The sequence below is a fragment of the Vanacampus margaritifer genome, chromosome 11 (genome assembly GCF_051991255.1).
Source record: "Vanacampus margaritifer isolate UIUO_Vmar chromosome 11, RoL_Vmar_1.0, whole genome shotgun sequence".
NCBI classification, from domain to species: Eukaryota; Metazoa; Chordata; class Actinopteri; order Syngnathiformes; family Syngnathidae; genus Vanacampus; species Vanacampus margaritifer.
Genome location: NC_135442.1, coordinates 14797468 through 14820888, shown reverse-complemented (window position 1 = coordinate 14820888; position 23421 = coordinate 14797468). Strand labels below are relative to the sequence as shown.

At 38.9% G+C, this 23421-nt stretch overlaps 2 protein-coding genes across 8 annotated transcripts in view; both read right to left on the bottom strand.

The window, feature by feature from the left end:
- Positions 1 to 16498, bottom strand: part of LOC144060939 (cyclic AMP receptor 4) — a 104946-nt gene extending 88448 nt beyond the window's left edge. For 2 of the 7 annotated variants that reach the window (XM_077580902.1, XM_077580904.1), the window contains exons 1-5: positions 16162 to 16498; positions 12094 to 12146; positions 10281 to 10335; positions 6458 to 6514; positions 6292 to 6352 (exon numbers count right to left, since the gene is read on the bottom strand). In XM_077580902.1, the coding sequence (XP_077437028.1) occupies positions 6292 to 6352; positions 6458 to 6514; positions 10281 to 10335; positions 12094 to 12146; positions 16162 to 16242 (307 nt within the window). In that variant the 5' untranslated portion in view covers positions 16243 to 16498. Of the gene's footprint in view, positions 1 to 6291; positions 6353 to 6457; positions 6515 to 10280; positions 10336 to 12093; positions 12147 to 15601; positions 15928 to 16161 lie in introns of those variants that run through there. The other 5 variants (XM_077580903.1, XM_077580905.1, XM_077580906.1 and 2 more) reach the window with 5 other exon arrangements.
- A 4500-nt stretch (positions 16499 to 20998) lies between these two features.
- On the bottom strand, positions 20999 to 22794 carry LOC144060903 (mid1-interacting protein 1-B-like). The gene is made up of 2 exons (XM_077580829.1): positions 22690 to 22794; positions 20999 to 22598 (listed from the first exon to the last, which is right to left on the bottom strand). Exon 2 carries the CDS (start codon positions 22274 to 22276, stop codon positions 21779 to 21781), a length of 498 nt encoding a protein of 165 aa, XP_077436955.1. The 5' UTR covers positions 22277 to 22598; positions 22690 to 22794; the 3' UTR covers positions 20999 to 21778.
- Positions 22795 to 23421: the final 627 nt, after the last annotated feature.

The following is a 23421-nucleotide window of genomic DNA, read 5'->3' as shown; positions in this document are numbered from 1 at the left end:
CGTGGGAAGGTGGTGGGGGGCGGGGGGCTGCAGAGAGACTATGGTGGGATTCCAACATGGTGGATGTAAAGAGGCTGACAAAAAAGGGAGAACGTGAAACAAAGCGCTCGCGTCTTTTGTTGTACTTTGGTTTTCAGCCTTGCTTTTTTTTTTTTGTTTGTGTGTCCTTGTGTGTGTGCGTGTGTTTTTTCTTGACAGGACAGGCAAGGCCGCTCGTCACAATGATGAATTCCCGGAGCTGCGTGCTCAGCTTACTCGCTTTCACACAACACAACCACGCGCACCAAAACGAAGCGGGAGCAGCGTGCGGTGACTGAGAAAGTAGGCTGGCTGGCTGTCTCTGTCATCTTTCGCAATAAATCACCGTCTCCGGGACAAGCCAAATGCATTTTACGCAATCGGAACGCCACCAGATCGGTGCTTTAATTCAGGGGTGGGCAACCTAAACAACTGGTCGACATATATTGGAGGCCGTCAGTTTTTTGATGCTGCTGACATTTCAAAGTGACAAACTGTGCGCTGTGATCAAGTTTGAGCAGTAGCGTACCAATACAGTACATCATTACGCGGCACAAAAAGGTTAGCGCCGTACTTGGTGTTTTTCATCCATTCGGTTTCTGTACAAGCTTATCCTCACTCAAATTGATTGTTTTAAATTTATGCCCAGGAACTGTTTTTCATAAAAATATTTACTGTAATCATAGCTATACTGCTGCGTTAGCGAAGGTTAGGGCATCACATTACTGTGCCGTGAGAGAAAGACCATCAGGTGTGCCACGGAAAAATGATTGCATTGGGCTTGGGGCGCGGGCCCTGTTGGGGTGGGGGGCACTCCTGGGCACCCCGGCCGGTTGCCCCTGTGAGGCCCGGGGTTGTGCCTTGGGCTGCCGCGGCCTGGGGGTCCTTGAGGGGTGGCGCTTGCTCTGTCCTGGCCGGGGTCGACGGCTCCCCTCTTTGGTGGAGGTTTTCATGCATGCCAGATCCACCACACGAGCAGCTACCGAAATTCAAACACAATCTGCTTCTTCCTCTGGTCGTTGAATCGGTGGAGGCTGGTGTCTGTGGATCTCACTCTGCTTCATCTATCCTCCTTTCCTCTCGTCAGTCTTTCCTTTGGTCTCTTGAGGGCTCCCTAATTTGTTGGAATTTAGATGCTTCTGGGGTTGGTGAAAGATTCTGGTTGGTAGTAGGTGATGTCTGGTCGGTGTTGGATTTAACTTTTTTTTTATTTTCTTTGATCCTTCCTCGGGTCTCCTGACAACTTCACGACTCTAGCGAGATTCTGAAGTATTCGGTTTCGGTGAACGGTATGGGATTTTTAATAGGTTTTAGGTGAATTAATGAGCACACACACATACAAAAAAAGAAAAGGAAGAAAGAAGAGAGAAAGCAATGATGAAAGATCGGATTAATTCCCTCAGAGGAGTTTGTTCAAGTACAACCCTTGGAAATGGCTGAAAATCTCCCAAAACTAGTGGGGATTCAAACAAAACATCAACAAATTTGTACGGCCATTAACGTGACGCAGGTACACGGTTATGCTTGTAATATTACGTCATTCTTTTTTTTGTTGTTGTAATATTACACAACTTCTTTCTCCTAATATAATAACCTTTTTCTCATTAAATTGCCTTTTTTCTAAACCCATTTGCTCCCAAAAACGTATAAATACATTCTATTTTATATGTTTTAAGTGTCCCAAAGAAGTATTTATATGTTTTTTTTTGTTTGTTTTTTTATGATAGAGCATACAGAAGGCTTTGATGTAGCCTCTGTACTGCAAAGAACGGTTGAAGATATGGTAGTTATACCAACGGCCAGCAGGTGGCAGCAGAGCAAAAGAGATCAACCAGGGCCATGTTGAAAAAAAACCTCAATTACTCACAATTCTAAATAGATTTGTGAATAAAGATGAAACTTAGCTATATTCTAATGCTAATTGCTGCAAAACGGAAACAGATAGAATATACTTTTTGGCTGATGAAAGAAGAGTCTCTAAATTTGCTTTTGGACGGTTCCATGTTTTTATAGCAATAGAACACAATATTCTGTGGGCCTTGCAAAATCAGTCAAAATCCAGTATAACAGCCGGCCGGGAGTGAAGGGGATTGCTTCTGTAAAAATGGCTGGGAGTGAATTAGTTAAAATAGTACTTTTTTTATACCATACTATTCTATATATTTTTGAACATTTCAACTTCTTTCTAGTAAAAGTACAACTTTTTTCGTAGCAGTACATTTTTCTCATATTTAAAAAAAATTCATAACCTATAATTTTGTTATCATAAAATTATGACAGCTTTATATTCGGGAAATTAAAACTTTTTCTTGCCATAGTTAAAAATGTTTAAAGTAACACATTTATTGCATTTTTATCTTGTAAAACTAGTCTTGGGGGCAATTTTATTTCCGCTTTGCAATTCTCTAGCTAGTCAATTATGGGGGGTGGCATTGGATGCGTAAAAAAAAGAAAATTTTCACCAACATACGAGGCTATGCAACATTTTCTGATTTTCTCCATTTGTTTCAAAAAAAAGAGGCAAAGAAACAAAGTTTTTCCATTCTTACACTTGGTGGAGGTAGTAAAACCACAGAGGAACGTTATGAAAAAGTCCAACAAACATTTAACCCACAAATACTCATAATATATAAATCCTTTTTTTTCCATAAATTTTGTATGGCCCTCAGACGACTTTATGAAAACTGAAATAGGCCCTGAAAAAGATTCCTCCACCCGTTCCAAAGCACACCTGCCCCGTCTCCCAACACATTTCATAACATTTTATTGGTGTGAATTTAAAAGCAGCGCTACGCCGTGCAGCTCCCACCAGGCTCGACGCCACACAGAACAAAGTGCCTGTTCAGGTTTATGTACAGCCGTTTGTCCCCAGCGTGAGGATGCTCGTGATAAAGCGAGCTGACACGCGGCAACCCTGCAGCACTAACTCACTGCCCATTACGCCGCGGCCGCCTCAGTGTGCGTGTTTGCCTGTGAGAGCAATAAAAAAGAGCAGCGTCGAAAAGGCGTATTAGCACCGAGCCCTAACTAAGAATTCGAATGCTAATCGGCGGGGCTAAAGTGGCCGTATAATTGCCGTCAAAATGGCCAGCTTTAGTGTAAAAACAAGGCGCTCACACATCTAAATTGCAATAGGTTCCTGAATGACGCAATTGGAATGGCAGTGCAGCGATATGGCATCAAAACTGTATTATCATATTTTTTGGGATAAATCTTCATAATATAGGAAGGGGTAATACATTTTACCACAAAATTTAAACAGGTGAAAGATTAACCTGACTAATAATGCTGTTGTGGGGTTTGTGCAAAAAAAAAAAAAAACTTTAAAAAAAAAAATTCCTAGTTTATCTGAATGAAAAATGGACGAACCTGAGATCGCTGATGGAACGATAGCTTATTAGGAAGCAACGTGAAGCTTGTGCTGTTTCAATACACAAAAAGAGGAGCAACTGGTTGTGTTGAATGTGTGTATGACGTGTCTGTCAAGTCATTCAACGCAATTAAAATGACAAGGTGCTGTATGCAGTTACCAGATAAAGTAACAGTCAGGCTAACGTTTTCTTCTTTGCATATTCCAGCAGCCTGGATGCACTGTGGCACCTTGCTGCCTCTCACAGGTCAGGTTTCGTACTACACAGTAAATTCTGTAGAGTAAATTTGACTCTAAATCGAATCTATTTGGTCCCACCTTAAATAGAGTCAAATTTAGACTTAAAGAGAGTAAAATTTAAAAAAAAATTAAAAAATTGGGGAAGTCACTCAAGGGTTGAGGAACAACGCCACAACTTCAGGTTGAGAGACACCTTTTATGTATAAAGAAACATAAATCTAATAAATACTTGAAGCACTTAAATCATAGAGATAAACATAATTATCCTAACAAAAAATGATTTTGTTGGGCTAAATCAACATCTCATCGGATCTTGAAAGATCATAGTCAAGTCAAGTTTATTTATATAGCCCTTAATCACACAAGAGTCTCAAAGGACTTCACATGCACACAGTTGACAAATATTGACGACATCCATAGACGGTCGGAATACCCCTGTGGTATATACGGTATTATCACACCAATATTTTGTCCCACCCTTAGTCTGTATTGACAAGAAAACTCACACGATATAGGCTTGTTACATTTTGGTATCATTTAAATTTTTGGTGTATGGTATGATAATCGCCCTGGGTGTCTGCTTTTTTGTGATTGGAGGAAAATGATCTCTCCATAAAGAAGCGCCCACCGTTCACTCCCATGTGTTACACCATCCCCACGGGCGTGGCATTCCTGACGAGGGTGTGTGAAAACTGCTGAATAGTCGAGTGCCGCATCACCACCCTAATGGCTGCTTTATAGGCTTTCTATGCAAATGTAGAGCACATATGTGCTCCTTTAGCCTGGGAACGTCAGGATATAATGCACCACTTGTGTGGGAAAGGAACAGACTGGGAGTAAGCATGAGCAGATATCCTTTTTATACAGTGGAACCTCCAAAACTGAGCAATTTAGAGTTCATCCATATTGTTGTGGACAAAGGTGGCAAATCCAGGTCCAGAAAGTAAAAACCTTGCCACCGTTTGGCTTTAGGCCCTGATGCTAGCTATCTATCTAACCAGCTCCCTAGCTAGTGAGCTAGCTAGCTAGCACCTGAAAGTAAAAACCCTGCCACAGTTTGGCTTTAGCCCCTGATGCTAGCTAGCCAGCTATTGACGCTAGATAGCTAGCTCCCTAGCAGGTAAATGAGCACCATGGGAGCTAGCTAGGCAGCTAGCTGGCTAGCTAGCAAGCACCTGGGGCTAAAGCCAAACTGTGGCAGGGTTTTTACTTTCTGGATCTAGATTTGCCACCTTTGGTTGTGGAAAAAATCTGCCTCAAAGGTACGAGACTACTATGTGATGTGAATAGTTAACCTTACACTTGAATGCCATGTTAAAACATTGCTTGTACAGCTATAACAATGGCCATGAAGGCCATGTTACGGAAAACAGACTTTTAAATTGCTTGTATAGAAATAGTGTCTCTGGAGTGCCTGCCTCCTCATCAAATTGCACAACCAAGTAAATATTTTGTCATCTGACCATTTCTAGAAATGTGTCTGTGAGTGAACAATTCTGAATTTCCACTACACTACTACTCATCATACAGAGGCATTACCATGTAGGATTATTCACAGCCCCCCTCAGGTTGCCAAAAGGTAAGCAAAGCTGCATTGAGTTTTGTCAGATGCACAGATTACCGCCATTTTATCTTATCTTATAAGTGGTGTAAAATTGTTGATGCATTAGTGGCGGCAAGTCGTGTTGTTGTGAGGTGATGTGTTCATGCGCCACATACACACAGGCGAAGTGTATGAACTTCTGCCTCCACAAGTACCTTTACAGGCACTTGCCTTTTTCCGCACCGACTGGCAAAGCCTGGGCTCCGCCTACGGTTGTCATGGTAATGACAGTAGGACATGCCATTGGCCCAGCAGTAAGAGGCGATGTACAGTATAGAAAGGGGCTAATTTCAGACAAAAGATAGGGTGTGTAAAATGTGCTATCATTCTTGATCCCAAGTGTAGTTTGACAAAAGCATATCACAAACAACACAAACACTTGGAAAATATTTTCAATGGAAAAAAAAAAAAAGCAGATGGGACAATGTGAGGCTTTTTTTCCCATTCAAATACTCAACCAGCGTCACAGATTGTGCTCAACTGAGCCAAGTTGAGGTTTGCGCTCTAAAGTGCACCGGCAATTAGATTATAAAACGCAAAAGCCCGCGGACTTGCCAGAGTGATGTCAACACATGTGGTGGCAAGTCCCTCGCTCATGGCAATTTTTTCCCACTTTGCTTAAAGTGTGATTAGTGTGAGGAATACACTATATTGACATGAATGCTTCCAACTTGGTGTGGGAACAGTTTGGGGAAGGCCCTTTTCTGTTCCAGCAGAAATTCCCACACACGCACGCCAAAAAAATTCTCAAAATAGTTAGAGCTGTCATAAGTGCACAGGGGAGTATGTGTCCCATTACTTTTGTTCCTTGACTGTTGTTCAATTGAGTAGTATCCACACAAACAAGAACATAGTTCCTACTTGATTATTCCAAATCATCAGGAATTCCTGGTATATAAAAATCTGTATTTTCTGACAAGCCTGGATTCCTATTATGTTCCTGTTAGTATAATGCAGTGGTATGCCATCAAGGCTGACTCTGGAACATATCTCTATTTCTGTTACTTCCTGTGGGAAAAACAAAATGGAAGTCTACCAGTCTCCTGGAGCTTTATCTTACCAAAGTATGTTAGCCACCAGGCCTGGAAGTTACAGAGGGGTCCCTCGGGATGGGATTCACCCTATACAAAGTAGGGGGGGGGGGGGGGAACATTAAAGTACGGGTGGATGGCAGGAGGACTCATGAACAATTGTGTGTTTATTTGAAAAAGCAAAGAGAGACTGACCATGACATATGCTAGGCTGTCAAAAAAGGCGGCGACAGTCAGGCTGAGAATCATCTTCTGTGACAAAATAAAAGGACAAAATGAGTCTCATGTGCGTGAGAAGCGCTGTCAACACCGCTTTCCAAAGACCAATCAGAGTGAAGCTAATTACAACACAATGCTCGCGGAGCCGCGTGAGTTATCTGGCCCTCGAAATAGATGCACCAATTGGCAGAGGTAGAAAGGGCCTTCAGTCCCCGAGAATTTGGCAACGGACAAAACGGCGACGCGGGAAATGATGGCAGACAAAAGCAAAACAGGATATGCGGTCATTCCGAGCTCCGTTGGAGGAGAGTCTCTCCCCTCGTTTCCCCCTCCGCCGCACGCTGAACTCATTTGGTTGCGTGATCACAATAATCGACAGCTTTAAGCGGGCTTCGCGCGCGCGGCTGGCAGGGGCCCAGCGGAGAGTGAGGCACGCAAATAAACACGATCTTTCATCAATACGCGTCCAACGGCGACCTTCGCCAAGGCTGCCGGATGGAGACGGGGGGAGGAAACAAGCTCAGCAGAGCCAGAGAGCACTAAAGACTATTGACTGACGGATAACCTTTGCAAGGAGATGGAGGTGGGGGAGGAAGAGGAAGAGGAGGAGGAGGAGGAGGAGGAAGAGGGGGCGACGTGGCGACCTAGTCCGGAGGTAAGAGGATCCATCCTGAGCGTCGTGTTAAGCTGTCATTTTACCTCAGATTACCAGGATGACTTTGGAGAGCGGCTCAACCTGACAAACCTGCTGCTCATAAACACACGGCAGCAGCACACCTATGGCGGATAAAACTGACCAGATTTCTATAAATACCGGCCTTGTCTTATATCATCTTTTATACAAATATTTCATTTCAGTCGTGGACTGACACTCAGATCCAACAAATGTGGCAGCGCCGTTAACTGCAATCATTATCATCCAAGGTTACCGACGGTACAGAGACAAAAAAGCAAGTTAGCTTTTAGCTGAACATCAGGCATCCAACTTTAGTTATTTATTTATTTAACTCAAATTATGGTAAGTCTATGTTTAGTGTCACATAAATTAACATGAGTCGTAATTAGGATACACAGACCTCTATTTAGGTAACAAGTCAGAGACATAAAATAAAATTTCACTTTGAGGGAAATTGTCATTTAAGCTATCGCTGTTAGCAACGGAAATTTTTTTAAGCTAACTTAAGCAAAACATTACATAACTAACCCACAACTGTCTTGTCTTTGTAGTGTATTCAATTAACTCATTCACTGCCATTTAAACTATTTATTAGTTTCACTTTTTTTCTTTCACTTTTGTTAAGAGTATGAAAACATAGAAAAATTTTTTAATGTACATTTAGAACACATATAAAATTTGTGATTAATCGTGAGTCAACTAGTGAAGTCATGTGATTAATTACAATTAAAAAATGTAATCGCCTGATGCCCCTAATAAAAAAAGAAGAAGAAAAGATTATTAAAAAATTAGGGGTGTCAGACGATTATTTTTTTTTATTGTAATTAATCACATAACTTCGCGAGTTAACGCACTCTAAAAAGATAAATCACAATTTTTATATCTGTTCTAAATGTACAATAAAAAAATTAGTGTTAACAAAAGTGGGGAAAAAAAGTGAAACTAATAAAAATAGTTTAAATGATTTTTTTACGTCTATAGCCGTCAATGGCAGTGAATGAGTTAAATATAAGTTGACATGATTTACAAAGCATTGTATTCTGTTTTTATGTATATTTAATACAATCCAACGTCATTGGAAGTGGTCTGTAGGCTACACGTCGGATTAGGAACGTTAACTCGCGTTAAACTCTGATTAAGCTATTAGCATGGTTAAAAAGAAGAAGCTAACTAGCATTTGCGTGACATCAATTAGCACATAATATGTTAAATTATCATAAAACAGACATGTTAATAAAACATAACAGCACGATTTATAAGTCAAAGAAGTAACGTTAAGACACGTTAAATTAATCTGTGCTTTCACAGCTGGATAAAAAAGATAAAACAAAAATACACAACAGTATATTCTTAACAGCCGAGCAGAGCAGCAAGTGCAAACTCAAAGGGATAACTTCACCTGCGCTGTTGTTGCATTAATCATACTGTAAGTGTAAGTGAAAACATAAGCAGGGAACACTTAACACCACACCTCCAACTAATGCATAATCAAAACCAAGAAAAAAGAACACTCAAACAGAAACTGCTAAAGTGAGGCGGCTAAATTGTAACATACAAAAGCTTTCTTCAAGTCATTACCATCCAAGCTGTTCACTGCAAAAACTGAAATCTTAAGTAAGATATAATTTCTTAAATTTAACCTAAAATTGCTTATTTTGATTTGACAAGTTCTTTTTACTTAAAATGAAATTGTCAGGCAAGATCACTGTGCTTATTTTATGATACTTATTAATTATCTTATTTAATCAAGCAGTCTTGGCATTGAGTGTTAACAGCCAGTTTTAAGTACCGTGAGGATTAAAACAAGCATTTTCCACATTTTAAGATGATAACTAACTAACATCAAAGGCCCTGAACTGGGGTTTCATAAGTTTTCTTATTTTAAGATGTTACATAATCTTGTAATAAGATAAATGGGAAAAAAATACAAGTATGAAAACAATCAGACGAGTGCAATATTGTTCATTTCGTTATATTTACTAAGCTCATTTTTCCTTGTTTCAGTACCAGCTCAGTGGTCTAGTGGTAGAGTGCCTACCCTCAGACTTGAAGGTTGTGGGTTCAATTCCTGGCTGGGTCATGACAAAGAAAATGGGACCTGTTAAATCCCTGATTGACATTCAGGCTAAGTTATCCAAGCGGGGGGAAAAAAACCCTCAAATACTTTAAGAAAATAGTTTGATTTATTACAGCTTGAAAAAATTACTTACTAAACATTACTTGTTTTTAGTCTGAAAATATTTTCAAGACCGCAGTGGTTGATATGGGCCCAGTATTATTTTCTTATTTTTCAAAACAGGTAAATTTAAGTAAAATTTTCTTGTTCTGTTGGCAGATCATTTTGCTTATTTTAAGTAATAATTTTCTTATTTTACTATATTTTATACAGTCCTTTTTGCAGTGTTTATGGACGTTCCCAGTTGTAGTTTCAACATTATACATAGAAATATACATGTTGTGTACTTAACCAAAATGCTAACTTAATGCTAACAGACAATGCAAAAGGCTGAATATGCGCTAATGAAACTAGCATCTAACAACACTAACAGGTTATACTCTGCGAAAAACGAGTAATATTACTGCAGTTTACGGAGTCTAATTTTACTAGTTGTGAAACTCTTTTTCATGTATTATGTATGTCTTTGTTTTACTGCCCCCCCGGTGGCCTAGACACACACAACAGAAGAAGCACAATGTCATTGGCATTGAAGCATGAACTGCTTAATTCTTTACATCCCATTTAATTATGTTAAATGTTACAATATAAATATATTTTAAAGCACAATAACAGAGTGTTATTTTCCTTATTAATAAAAGCTTTTTGGCATTTTTTTTTTTTTTTTTTTGCAGGTCCGGAAAAATTAATATACATGCACACAGGACAAATGGAAAGCATTGCAATCAAGAAAGAGAGCGAGGATTTGCGGATGGGGTGGGGGGTTGCTGAAGGGCTACAGGTCGTTATCGCGGAACAACCACCAGTCAATTAACCCCACACGTGTGATTAATCTCCTCATTTAGCTGGGCTCAAACACGCCCAAGGATTTGTTAGGACTAATTGAGCACATCTGCTGTGGCTACGACGCCAAACACAAACGTAAATAAGAAGACAGGCCACCTCACCTGCGCCAAGGAGTGGTGGCGGCGGAGCAGCCAGATCACAAAGAGCATGAACATGCTGTGGGGAAAAAAAAAGAGGGGGGGGGGGCAAATGAACAGTTAGCAGCAGTAAACAAATTGTGTTAGAGTAGACAGAAGCACTATGGTAACATGTTAAAAGAATGCTTTATGTAACACATTGTTAAGGCAAGACTCACCAGGGGCACAATATTAGGTACACCTGCACAACATAAAGTGCTGTAGAGCTCATTTCATGGGTGTCTGTCCTATTATTATCAAATTGAATTGAGTTTTTTTTTTAAATTCTGATTATTATTCAAGATAATATGTGCATCAATCAATCAATCAACTTTATTGCATTCATTTTTTGCTCATTCACATGCTTTGTTTGATCCGAAATGCAACAAAGAGCTAAATCAAAGATTATGAAAGACAGTGTGGACTCAGGTACTTTTTTGTTGGCATTTTCTGTACTTGTTTTTCTTTAGTTTTAATTATGCAGGGGCAGACATAACAAGTTTTACTTTTACTTTTACTTTTACTTTCTGTCCCCTATTATTCTTTTGCTTTACTTTTGGAATTGGAATATTGCTTTTTATTGTCTTTCTTTCTTTTAACTCATTCATTGCCATTGACGGCTATAGACATCAAAAATTCGTTTGAACTACTTCTATTTGTTAAAAAAAAATTCCCACTTTTGAGAGTATGAAAACCTAGAAAAAAATTGTTATTGTACATTTAGAACAGATATAAAATGTTTGATTAATCATTAGTTAACAAGTGAAGTCATGCGATTATGGTAAAAAAATAATAATAATAGCCTGACGCCCCTAATTTTTAATAATCTTTTCTTTTCTTTTTTAAAAAAGAAAACATTATTAAAAATTAGGGCCATAAATTTTTTCGTAATTAATCGCATGACTTCACTAATTAACTCACAACTGATCACAAATTCTATATCTGTTCTAAATGTACAATATTTTTTTTCTAGGTTTTCATACTCTTGTTAACAAAAGTGGGGAAAAATGTTAAACAAATAGAAGTAGTTCAAACTAATTTTTGACGTCTATAGCCGTCAATGGCAATGAATGAGTTAAAAGAAAGAAAGACAATAAAAAGCAATATTCCAATTCCAAAAGTAAAGCAAGAGAATAATAGGGACAGAAAGTAAAAGTAAAACTTGTTATGTCTGCCCCTGCATAATTAAAACTAACGAAAAACAAGTACAGAAAATGCCAACGAAAAAGTACCTGAGTCCACACTGTCTTTCATAATCTTTGATTTAGCTCTTTGTTGCATTTCAGATCAAATAAAGCATGTATAAAAAATGTGGTGAAACATGATCTCATTGGACAAAGCGAATGGCAGCACTGTCCAATGAAAAACATGCATCTCCCAAAAATGTTTCATTTTATTCAAAACAAAAAGGACATTTGTTTTTATAGCGGGGACATATCGGCAATAAGCATTTTCTACCAAAAAGCAAGCGAGAAAAAAAAAATAAGGAAAAGTTACTTATCAGTAGATAAATAGAGAAAAAGTTCACCATATGCATTATTATTTTTGTAAAACCAATATGTATTGGATCGCATTAGAGTGTGGAGGTGTACCTAATATTGTGGCCAGTGAATTACAAGATTGTACAAAAAAAAGATTTTATATATATATATATATATATATATATATATATATATAATGATGAGCAAGGATTTTATCTGTTAACCACGCTCAGTTATGAAGAGTTCCGCTGTAACTACCAAACTAAATAAAGGTCACCGAGAGGAATCATTGAGAGGTAATTTAAAGTAATATTCACCATCCCACCAATGAGAACGTTCCCGTGGCTCTTTTCACTGTTAATATCACCGCCTGGAAATGAGAAGCAATTAGTTATTATGAGGCTCTTACTATAAATAAAGTGTGCAAGCTTGCGCTGTAAGTGATCGTAACCTCAGCGGTTGCAAATGAGAAGGTTGTTTGTCCGTAGCAATAAGTGAAGAATGTGCTACAACGTGGTTTTTAAGCAAGCTAAATATGTTTACAGTTAAAACTGTGTCCATGAGCCTATTTCTTGATGGCATACTCCTACAGGCCAAAAACGCCGTGACACTCCCTGTTGAAACCAATCTAATCCTTTAAGAATGTTGCTCATAATAGCTAGAGAATGCACAATCACATTGTTTTCTTTTCAAGCAAACACAGCATGTTTACAATCAACACTACAGTGTTTGTTTGCCTTGTGATTTTTTGCATCTCATACAACTCGAGAGGGTGATAATAATCACCGGAAACTGATAGGGTCAATTGATAAGGTAGAACGATGCACAATAGACAAATGTCATTCCGTTCAAGCAAAAGCTTGTTTGTGTCACACTTACATGCTTATGTGACCTATTTCTACGTAGCAGGCAACACTGTGACATGCAAGCAGCCTGCAAATGACCTGACCAATTCAACATTTTTGTCCATAACCACAAAGTGCAAAGAGTGAATTTCCTTCCATTCGGGTAAACGTGTTTACGACAAACAATACTAGAGCTAGGCGATTTGACGATATATATTTTAGGTGAATAATTAATTTTTTTATGGCGGAATACCGCAAATGGTCAATAATAATTTTGACAGAAGGAGCTTATTTGAACAATAACATATTTTACTTAACATGCATGTTCCACACAGCTGCCACCAGGTGGCAGACTGAACAATAAACTAGGGAAGTGATAATCATGATCATACATGACAAAGTTAAGATGCAAAACTAAATCGAACAGTTGTGTTAAATAAATATATAAATGACATGATGGGTGAACGCACTTAACGAATATTTCTACTTTGGTCAATTTTAACAACAGCAAACCCATAATATTAACTAGACAAAGTGCAATTTCTGTAGAAATCAACGATCAAGTTACTCAGATAAAAGCTTTTTTTCCCAGCGTGGAGCCGTGCTTTTGAGTGATAAAAGTGCCGCGAGTAGCCCGCTAATTAGCATTAGCGATACAGACTGGAGTAGATCATTACGATTCCTTGCACATCAATCATTTCGAACCAAAAATCGCTGCCAATCGAAAATTGATTATGAATCGAATCGCAGACCCAAAAATCGGAATCGAATCATGAGACATTCAAAGATTCCCACCCCTAGTCTTGTGCGTTATATTTTTTTTATATGTATAACTGAAAATATCTACATTGTGGCATATTGTCATTGTGATATAAAATGGCCTATTTTGTGATAGCCTTTTTTTTTCATATTGCAACCGAAAGTGATCTGACCAATTAACAAGGTCCCTTGTTCAGAATAATAAAGGGTATGCAATAAAATAAATGTCATTCAATTCAAACAGAGCATTTAACAACAACATTTACAGGCTTATGTGACCTATTTCGGAATGTTATCAAACTCAGGATCGCTGTGACATGCTAGCAACCTGCAACTGAACTGGCCAATTAGGACGAGTGCTTGTTCTGCTACAAAACGTACAATAAAACAAATCACTGGATTCACACACATTTCACAACCAACACTTAACAAAAATTGTACCTACGAGCCCATTTTTTTTACATCATAAAACCCAAGAAGGCTGACGCTTACCGGCATGAAACTGATACGATCAACGAGGTTGTTTGTCCTTAACAACGAGAGAGTTCACAATAAACGCCGTCCCCATTCGAGCCGAGTATGTCTGAACCACATTTACATGCTTGCGTGACCTATTTCAACAAGTCATAAAAGTGAAGAGGGCCGAGACGTGACCCGCTATCAGCCTGCAATTGATCCGACCAATTAAGAAGAGCATAACAACTCGAGAATGCACTATAAAATCATTCCTTCCATTCAGGCAAACGTGGTTATACAACAGACACTAAACAATGTTTGAATGTAACCTTCACATGCATATGTAGCTTATTTTGACAGGTCTTTAGAAGCAGCCCGAAACTGATCTGATAACTACCACCAGAGACAGACAAGCGTTTTCAACATGCGAGCGCAGGAATGACGAGAATGAAAAACGTGCGCGCCTGGCCGGAAATGAAAGGCGCGCCGGCGGCAGTCTTGCATTTTAAAAGCGCCAATATCTGCATGATCACCTGTGCTACGTTGCCGCTGCTTTGGCCTTTTCCCCACAGCCGCTATCATTCTTATCTTACACCACCATGGCAGGCAAAGGAGGAAATAAGACAGCCAATGGCCCAAAATGACCGAATTTCCACTCTAATGGATGCCATGTCCTAATTAGTCGCTGTTATCCACAAATAAATGACTTTGTCAAATAGATGCCACAAAAAGGTACTAACTGTGACGATTTTAGTTCATCATTAATGCATATACAAGAGTTAACTGCTGAGCCTATTTGAATTCTGTTGCAAACCAAAACAGGAGCAACAACTAAATAAACAATCTCTTTGATTGATTAAACTGCATGTTGCAAACCTGTGCAGTGTGCACAATCAAAGACCTTATGTGGTCAAAGCGTCTTTAACTCATTCACTGCCATTGACGGCTACAGGCGTCAAAAATGTATTTGAACTATTTCTATTAGTTTAACATATTTTCCACTTTTGTTAACAAGAGTATGAAAACCTAGAATTTTTTCATTGTACATTTAGAACAGATATTACATTTGTGATTAATCGTGAGTCTATTGAAGTCATGCAATTAATTACAGTTAAAAAAATTAATCGCCTGATGCAATTTTTGAAGAAAAAAAGAAAAATTATTAAAAATTAGGGTCGTCAGGCGATTAAAAATTTTAAGCGTAATCAATCGCATGACTTAACTCAAAATTAATCACAAATTTTATATCTGTTCTAAATGTACAATTTTTTTTTTAGGTTTTCATACTCTTGTTAACAAAAGTGGGAAAAAATGTTAAACCAATAGAAATAGTTAAAATTAATTTCTGACGTCTTTAGCCGTCAATGGCAGTAAATGAGTAAATGCAGATTCAAGCAGACTCACAGGAGGTTTATGTGGCATTTCATTTTTGTGGTATCATTTATTTTTCCCTGATTTTACATGTTATTGCCATTTAACTTCCTCTTTTTTTTTACAGTATTTTTTAAAACCCTAATTTTACCAAATTGTGACAAACTAGTCCATCGTGCGACCTCCAATGGAACATTAAATAACATCATTATGAAATTGTCTAAGGTAGAACAAGATACTCTACTAAACCAACAGCCATGGATAATTCAAATTGCAGTTTTGCATGTTTGGAATAGTGAAACAATTGTTTCTCTATTTGAGGTAGAAACCAGCTTTACCAATTCATTCATCTGTAATATTTGACATAAGGAGAGAGATTTAATTACTTGCTTACCTTCTTTGAGAGGACTTGCTGGTATATTATTAGTGTAACTTTGGAAAAACCAAAGAGTGCATTAGCGAATATCTGCACTTCAAACAAACTATAATGAGCACTTTTTGGTAATAAAAGGTCAGCGTGCACTCACGTTGCCCTCCCAGTCCTCTCTGGCTGAATTCACTTTATCGTTTCGAGCAGATAAGGAGTTATTAGCTTTCACAATCTTGCCAAAACAAATAAATTGCTTCCAGCAGGAGAGCGGAAACGTGTTGTCCAGTGAAAGCTGAGCAGATAATTCGCTAAATAAGCTATAAATATCCGAAGGCAAAGTGTTTTGGTTAACCAGGAACTAATGACAGCGTGCAGGTTTGCAACACCTGGGTTACTTTCATGGCCGTGCCACATAGTATTGCTCTTTTTATGTGTAACTGTAACCGTTGACTAACTAAAACAACCTCCAAATTAATAATTCTGCTGTTAATAAACCGGTGCTAGTGTTGCCACAGCTAGAGAAACCACTGATGCAGAGGCATGTTGCTAACGAGCTAATTGTCAGAACTGAAACCGCTACTTACGCATCGATAGTCCTCAGATTGCGTGTTAAATATTACACAGCGTGAGTCGTTAATAGCGGGCTTTATATTTGGATTGTCCATTTCACCTCACATGCGTTTATTGACAAACTCAGCTTCGATTTGTTTAGGTTTTGGGCTGTGCGTCGCACACCATTTCCTGGTCTACGGCACGCGCGAAGGACAAAAATACTAAAAATGCAAACAATTTTTGCCTCTCTTAACGTTCGTTTGCACGATATTTTTCTTTTAACCAGCACTCGTTTTAGCTTTATTGCATTAAGTAGAGAAACACGCAGAGCCTGGCTATAAATAGAAGCAGTTCTTCTAAAGACATAATGTTTTCAAATGCCAGGTAGTTAGAAGTTGGCCTGCCCCAGCAACATCTCTGGCATTCCCCCTTCCATTCACGGTGGCGCTTTCTCCACATGCCGATGATTCCAAAACAAGCCAGCTCATTTACAGTCAAATGTAGCAATGCGTGTGTGACCTTTGTCCAAAACGGTGGCATCTGTGAGTGAAAAACATTGAGAATCAGAGAAGAGAATGAAATGTCACACACAGGGTGTGTCTGCTGAAAATGTCCGAGGGCTATTTGCACAATTGGGGGGTTAATTACTTTGCAATTTGACGTGTTGCGCTAGAATGACAATGTGAGTGTTTCAGGCTCAGCTGCCCCCCCTTAGGTCAGGTGAAATTGCAACACATGGATGGATGTGTTGATTATATCGCAAGAAATAGACCAAAAATAACAAATGCCGTTGAACACAGTTTCTTCCCTTAGGAAATAATACAAATAATGTGTTTCAGCGTAAAACTGTTCCCATCCTAAAACCTTTATGAACTGCAATCTTTTAAAGTAACATTTACAGTCGTACAAGTGTTTAGAAAGAAAAAAAACTAACTCGTCCATTCTCAATGCTTGACGCATTAGCAGGCGTAGTGTTTCTTTGGAGATGGAGGATTGCAGTGAGGCTGTCGACGACATCCATCCCACTTTTTAAGGTTATTACTGTCATACAAGTGCAAAAGTAAGGCAGTTAGCTTCATGCATCAAACATTTTAGCACAGTTAAATGCCTTTTGTAAGTGTAAAAAAATAAGATAATTACATCTGATAAAAGTAAAAGTAAAACTGCTCTTCCTTTGAGAAAACTTGGTGAACCTGATTAAGGCAATAAATGAATCATGCTTTTTAGCAGTAACAACATACACAAGTAAAAATAACAAAAGACTAAGGTAAATTTGAATAAATAACTCAACCTTTGTGGATATTATTCAGAGTAGATCAAATGAAAACAAAAATATAGATTGTGGACTCACCCTTAAATGATGGAGGAAAGTACCTGGGAAATGAGTCTTTTTACATGAATGCTTTCTTTAACCTTAATGTTGATTTATTTATGTTTTGTGTTGTTGGGTACAAAACCATCCTTTTTTTGGGGGGGGGGGGGGGGGGGTATTATACAAAAGGAACCAATTTTTGTTGTTTTGTGCAAAACAACCCAGAAAGTTCGGCCAAATTGACCAAAGTAGTTGATCAGTCAATTTTTGACCCAACTGTTTTAGAGTGCTGGGTGCAATAAATTCCATTTCCTATTCTTGGTGTTTTCATCACTGTTGTCTAAACACATTATAGAGTTCATAGTTGAGGTGCTCGTTTAGCTCAAAATGGCACTCGAGAATTTTGGGTCGGATTAGAAATTGTACAACTTGGGAACTTGGTCATTCCAATTTACAAGCAAAGCTAAAGGGCTGACAAGCCTTATTAAAATTAAAAAAAGCCACCTCTACAAACAACATATATATAAATAATAAAGCTGCCTGAGATAAAAAGCTTCCAGAGATTAGCGTTAGACAATGGCGATCTGCACAACGGAATTTACAGGATGAACAAAAGGATCTGACACAGATTGAAAGAAACCAATTAACTAGGTACAACAAGACTAATGGCACACAACAAAGACACAGGTTGGGAGAACACAAGGGATGGCAGGGAGTCGATTGGAAGGGAGACAAGAAGGCCAACAGGCCTGATTAAATTGATGAGGAACAAGGTAAAACGCGGACGCACGCCGGGGGGAATGATCAGGGAAGTATCCAAAATGTGTACTCAAGTAAGACTTCTGTTACTTTAAAAAAGTAAAACACTCAAGTAAAAATAAGTAGTCTTCCAAATAATTACTTGAGAAAGAGTAAGTATTCAGCAGAAAGAAAAAAAAACTTAAAGTACTGAGTAACTTCTTAATTAATTTTTAAATGGCGCATTGACTCAAATTTAAAATTGAAATGTGCAAATTCAAATATTGCCAAACAATATCACTTTAAAACATTTCTGAGTTTTATTTTTTTATTTTACAAAATCATGTAAATTAAGGCCTTTTTCTAGCCACAAGAAATTGTATTAAATTAATTTTGTAGCAAAGCAGCAAAATCCACCCATTTTTAGCCATCTCAGGGGGGCGGCCATTTTGCCACTTGCTGACGACTAAAAATGACAACACAGAACCTTAATGCTGCATTCGAGGAAGGTGGGAAGACAGGTTTTTCTGACCTTTGACCAGGAAAAGTGCACTGGAACGCCCATTTGAAGTGGGTGGTCTGAATTGCATAGTCGGGAAGAAATAAAAAAAAAGACCCTTCACTTAACTTCGGCTTCAACCCGACGTCACTCAACAATGGCGACCCCTGTTGGGACAAAGAATGTGAATGGCAAAATATGATTTACAAAATTAAAAACATGCATTTATCTCTTCATTTATTATTAACTCATTGACTACCATCCATTTTCACTGAAGCAACCCCCTTTGCTCCCGGTTGTTTTACTGGATTATGACAGATTTTGCCAGGCGCACAGAATATTGTCTTATATTGCTATAAAAACATAGAACCTACCAAAAGAAAGATAAGAGTCTATTTTTTCGGGAAAAACAGTATATTTGTATCTGTTTCCGTTTTGCAGCAATTAGCATTAGAATATAGCTAAGTTTCATCATTATGCACAAATCTGTTTAAAACTGGGTAAATGAGCTTTTTGCACCATGGTCCTGGTTGATCTCTTATACCCGGCTGCAACCTGCTGGCCGTTTTTGTAATAAATACCATTGCTTTAAGCAACCTCTTCAAGTCAGAGGTTGCATCAAACCCTTCTGTATGCTCTAAGCATTAAAAAAAAAAACATTAAAAAATGTATAAGTACGTTTTTGGGACCATGGCAATGTTTAAAATAGAACGTTTTTGGGAGCAATTGAGTTAAATGAATTTGGTTATTCAAAATTATAACACAACGTAATTTGTACTGACTGTGCGAAGATTTGTTGTTATCGCATTAAGTTATTTAGTGAAAAGCATAAAATGCTTAGAACGATAAGATATTCAGCCATCTTTACATTCACGTTTACATTCACCTGGAACGCTTTGAGTTCGGAACTGGGACTATCCGAGTGGGATAAGTCCGACTTCCCACCTTCTTCGAATGCAGCATAAGTGCTCAGCTTGTCAACGTCACATGACCAAACCCGGAGAACAGGTGATCCGTGATTGGTCATTATCTGAGCCCTTGGCACTGTGATGTCATGTTCAGTCGCAGTGAACTGGTAAAATGGCCGCCTCCTGAGATGGATAAAAAGGGGTGGATTTTGCTGCTTAGATCATATTCCACAAACACATTATTAATCAGAATGCCGTGTTCAGACTAGTGGGAGCACATCGACCATATTTGTAAAGAAAAAATTTGACTGGATTTCCCCTTTTTGGAAAATGACATTCCATATTGTGCAGACGTTTTAGAATGCACTCGTCCGGTCGGGCACGCTTTTCATGGGTATAATTATGACATGAAAATGAGTGAGGTAATGATCCAGAGTCGTTTCAGGCTGTCGGCGTCGTAACAATGAGCGCGATAAAAACATACTGTGCCACTAGAAAGACGACAGAAATGGAACGACAAAGTGGCTAACGATGCGGATAAGACGTCGCTGAATGGCTGTCGTTTCAAGTGATTAATAATTTAAGGCGGTTGGGACGTAACCGACGCAGCGCTCCCAAAAACAAAAACATGTTTTTATTTTGTCTGTTTAGTCTCGTGCGTGGAATGTGACATCCCAAAAGACTTCTCAACTGCTTTCTGATTTATTCTGAGCACTTTTTCCCCCACAGGAAATAAATGGCAACTAGAAATAATCAGTTGCTGGTTTAAACTGTCACCATTCAAAAATCGAATATTGCATATATTTTGTGCCGTTAACTAAATGCAAGTATGTCCGATTTTCTGGATACTTTCGCTGAATAATTGATTGCTAGTGCTAAACTCATTCACTGCCATTGACGGCTATTGACGTCAAAAATTCATTTGAACTATTTCTATTAGTTTGCCATTTTTCCCTCACTTTTGTTAAGAGTATGAAAACCTAGAAATGTTTCTTATTGGACATTTAAAACAGATATAAAATGTATGAATAATCATGAGTTTACGATTGAAGTCATGCGATTAATTACAATTAAAAAAATGTATCGCCTGATTCAATTTTAAAAAAAGAAGAAAAGATTATTAAAAATTAGAAGTGTCGGAAGTTTAAATTTTTTCATGGTAGTTAATTGCATGACTTCACAAGTTAACTCATGATTAATCAAAAAAATTATATCTGTTCTAAATGTACAATAAAAAAATAGGTTTTCATACTCTTAACAAAAGTGGAAAAAAATGTTAAACTAATATAAAATAGTTAAAAATTAATATTTGACGTCTCTATAACCATCAATGGTAGTGAATGAGCTAATATTGAATTTGTATACTTTGTTTATGATCGTAAGATCCTTGCATGAAATGAAGTCAGAATCCATTTAAAATTGAATTAGTTAATACAAAACTTTATTTTGACATATCAGTAGAAAAACAGTGCAAAGAATGCATCTTTTAGGCACATATCCAGTCAGTTTGTTGACATACAAAGTGATCTCATGGAATTCGTCATTGTTCTCAAAGCAGAACTATCAGCTGATTCCAGTACATTGACCAAAGTTTGAAATGAGGAAATCACAGGCATTTTTTTAAGCAGATGCCTCCTTCCTTATTTTTTTAGTTTTAAGACATCAGCGTGGAAGTTGCATGGTCATACGCACACATTAGCTATCGTCAAATTGGCGATTCATACCACACACACACACTGGCTGTTTGAACTCAACATTCACATGCCCTGAGGTAATAAATTACACATTAAATAACAGTTTTAAATATGTTTCACCTGCAAATCAAAGCAAAAACTCTCAATGCCCGTGAGTGCAAAAAGAATTGTTAAAGCATCGAGTCGCATTCACTTTCGACACATCCTCAATCCAGTAAGCCAACACCCAACGTACTTGTAAAAGTTGGGAGGCTGCCATCTTCTCCGCCATTGTCCATTCGTGGGTTAGTCATTTTCAACTTCAACCAGTTTCAAAGGTAAAATGTAACAATATGGATGGGCCTTTAGGTGTTGCAAGTTTAAAACCCTTAGAGGAAAGCCCCACAAAACATGTAACCCACAAATGCTCATGATATACAGTAGCAACCATTTCCATCATAACTTTAGTGGCCCTCAAAGGACTAGAAATGGCCCCTGATAATAAAAACAATCTGCTTTTTAGAGTCCAATCGACTGGTTGTAGCGCTTGGTGAGGGAGTCGGCCTGCGTGGTGAGCTTGCTCAGAACCCCTTGGAGCCCGGCCAGGTGGTACTGGAACTGCTTCTGCAGGTCCTCCTCCTCTTCATCCTCGTCGTATTCTGACGAACCGGAGGACAGCGAGGAGGCGAAGGAGGACGACGAGGCCGTGGAGGCGATGGAGTTCATGCGGGTGAGCCGTGGCGGCGTCTCCTTGACGACCGGGGAGACCCTCAAGCCCCACTGGATGTCTCGCCGGAGGGACTTGAGCAGCTGGTAGTAGCTGTACATGTCCACGTCGCCCTCGTCCACGTCAGACTTGTGGCCGCACAGCTCCGAGTCGTCGCCCAGCGGCACGTCCCGCAGCAGGCTGGGCACCATCACCGTCTGGTCCATGTTGTTCACCGCCCCGAGGAAGCGGTTCATGGCGTTGAAGAGGGAGTTTTTCTGAGCGGGCGTCTCGGGAAGCAGTCGCATCATTTTTGTCTGCGGAGTTTTTGCTTGTACTTCCAACAAGAGTTGAAGTGGCGGTTAATTTCCGGGTTGTGACTCCGAGGAAGGCACGCTGTTGGCCGGACTCGGTTGCTTTAGTTTCGCGCCTGGTCGTTGTATTGACGTTTAACTTTCTGTCCCCGCTTTAAGTAGAGAATGCTCAACGGCTTTAAATAGAGGAAGCGTCAAACTGCTCGACCTGTTTGTCCGGTTCTTCGACTTCAATCAAGCCTAACAGGAGCCGGGGTGACCGTAAATAGCACCCGGCAGAGCAGAACGAAGAGGGGAGGGGCTCCAAAGTGACAGCGAGCTGCCCCAAAAAAAAAAAAAAGTACGTAAATAACCAATAATAAGAACACAACAACAACAGCCACTCATTTCTTTTTATGTTCCTTTTTTACCTTAGCTTGAAATGTCCCGACTCCGTTTGCGGTAAGGCTTTAGTTGCGGCAACTCAGCCTACATTCTCCAAACATGACACATCCGTGCGTGGGAGAACTGGCAATTGATATGAATATTCATGAGCCATCAGGCCACCTGCGCTGGACTCCTCTGAGCCAATCAGAGGGCGCGTATGCAAAACAAGTATGGGTGTTTGAAGTTTGACAAAGGCGTGTAGAACCGTCTTTTTGTAATGCTAAAATAATAATAAAAATAAAAAAAGTTTCTAAAACAAGATGCTGATTCATGTGCTGTAGTCACTTTCTAAAGAGCTTATGGCGTAATTCGCAGTTAATTTCATTAATAGTCGCCTCAAAGGGTGCGACATGATGATGTAAAAAAGAATGCTTCCATAATGACCATTTTAATGAGGGTGCAGTTTCCGGTTTTTGCATTTTCAATATTATTTCACGTTAAATATAGTCATCTTTAATCAGCGCTTTTAAACAGCCGCAGCTGTCACAAAGTGCTTGAGAGAACCCATAACATAAAACCTTATCAGTACAAATGTGAATTCTACAGTGGTTTCATGACTAGTTTAGTGAATAAGCTGCCTCTTACACAAAGTCACCTGGAATAGGCTCCAATTTACGCATCTCAAACAGAAATATAGACATGGATGAATGGATGGATAGTATCTAATTTAGGGGTCTCAAACTTGCGGCCCGGGAGGCATTTGCAGGCTGCAGGAC

Bases quoted from the DNA above. Each gene is read 5' to 3' on its own strand.
- LOC144060903 (XM_077580829.1), bottom strand. From the start codon at position 22,276: ATGATGCGACTGCTTCCCGAGACGCCCGCTCAGAAAAACTCCCTCTTC.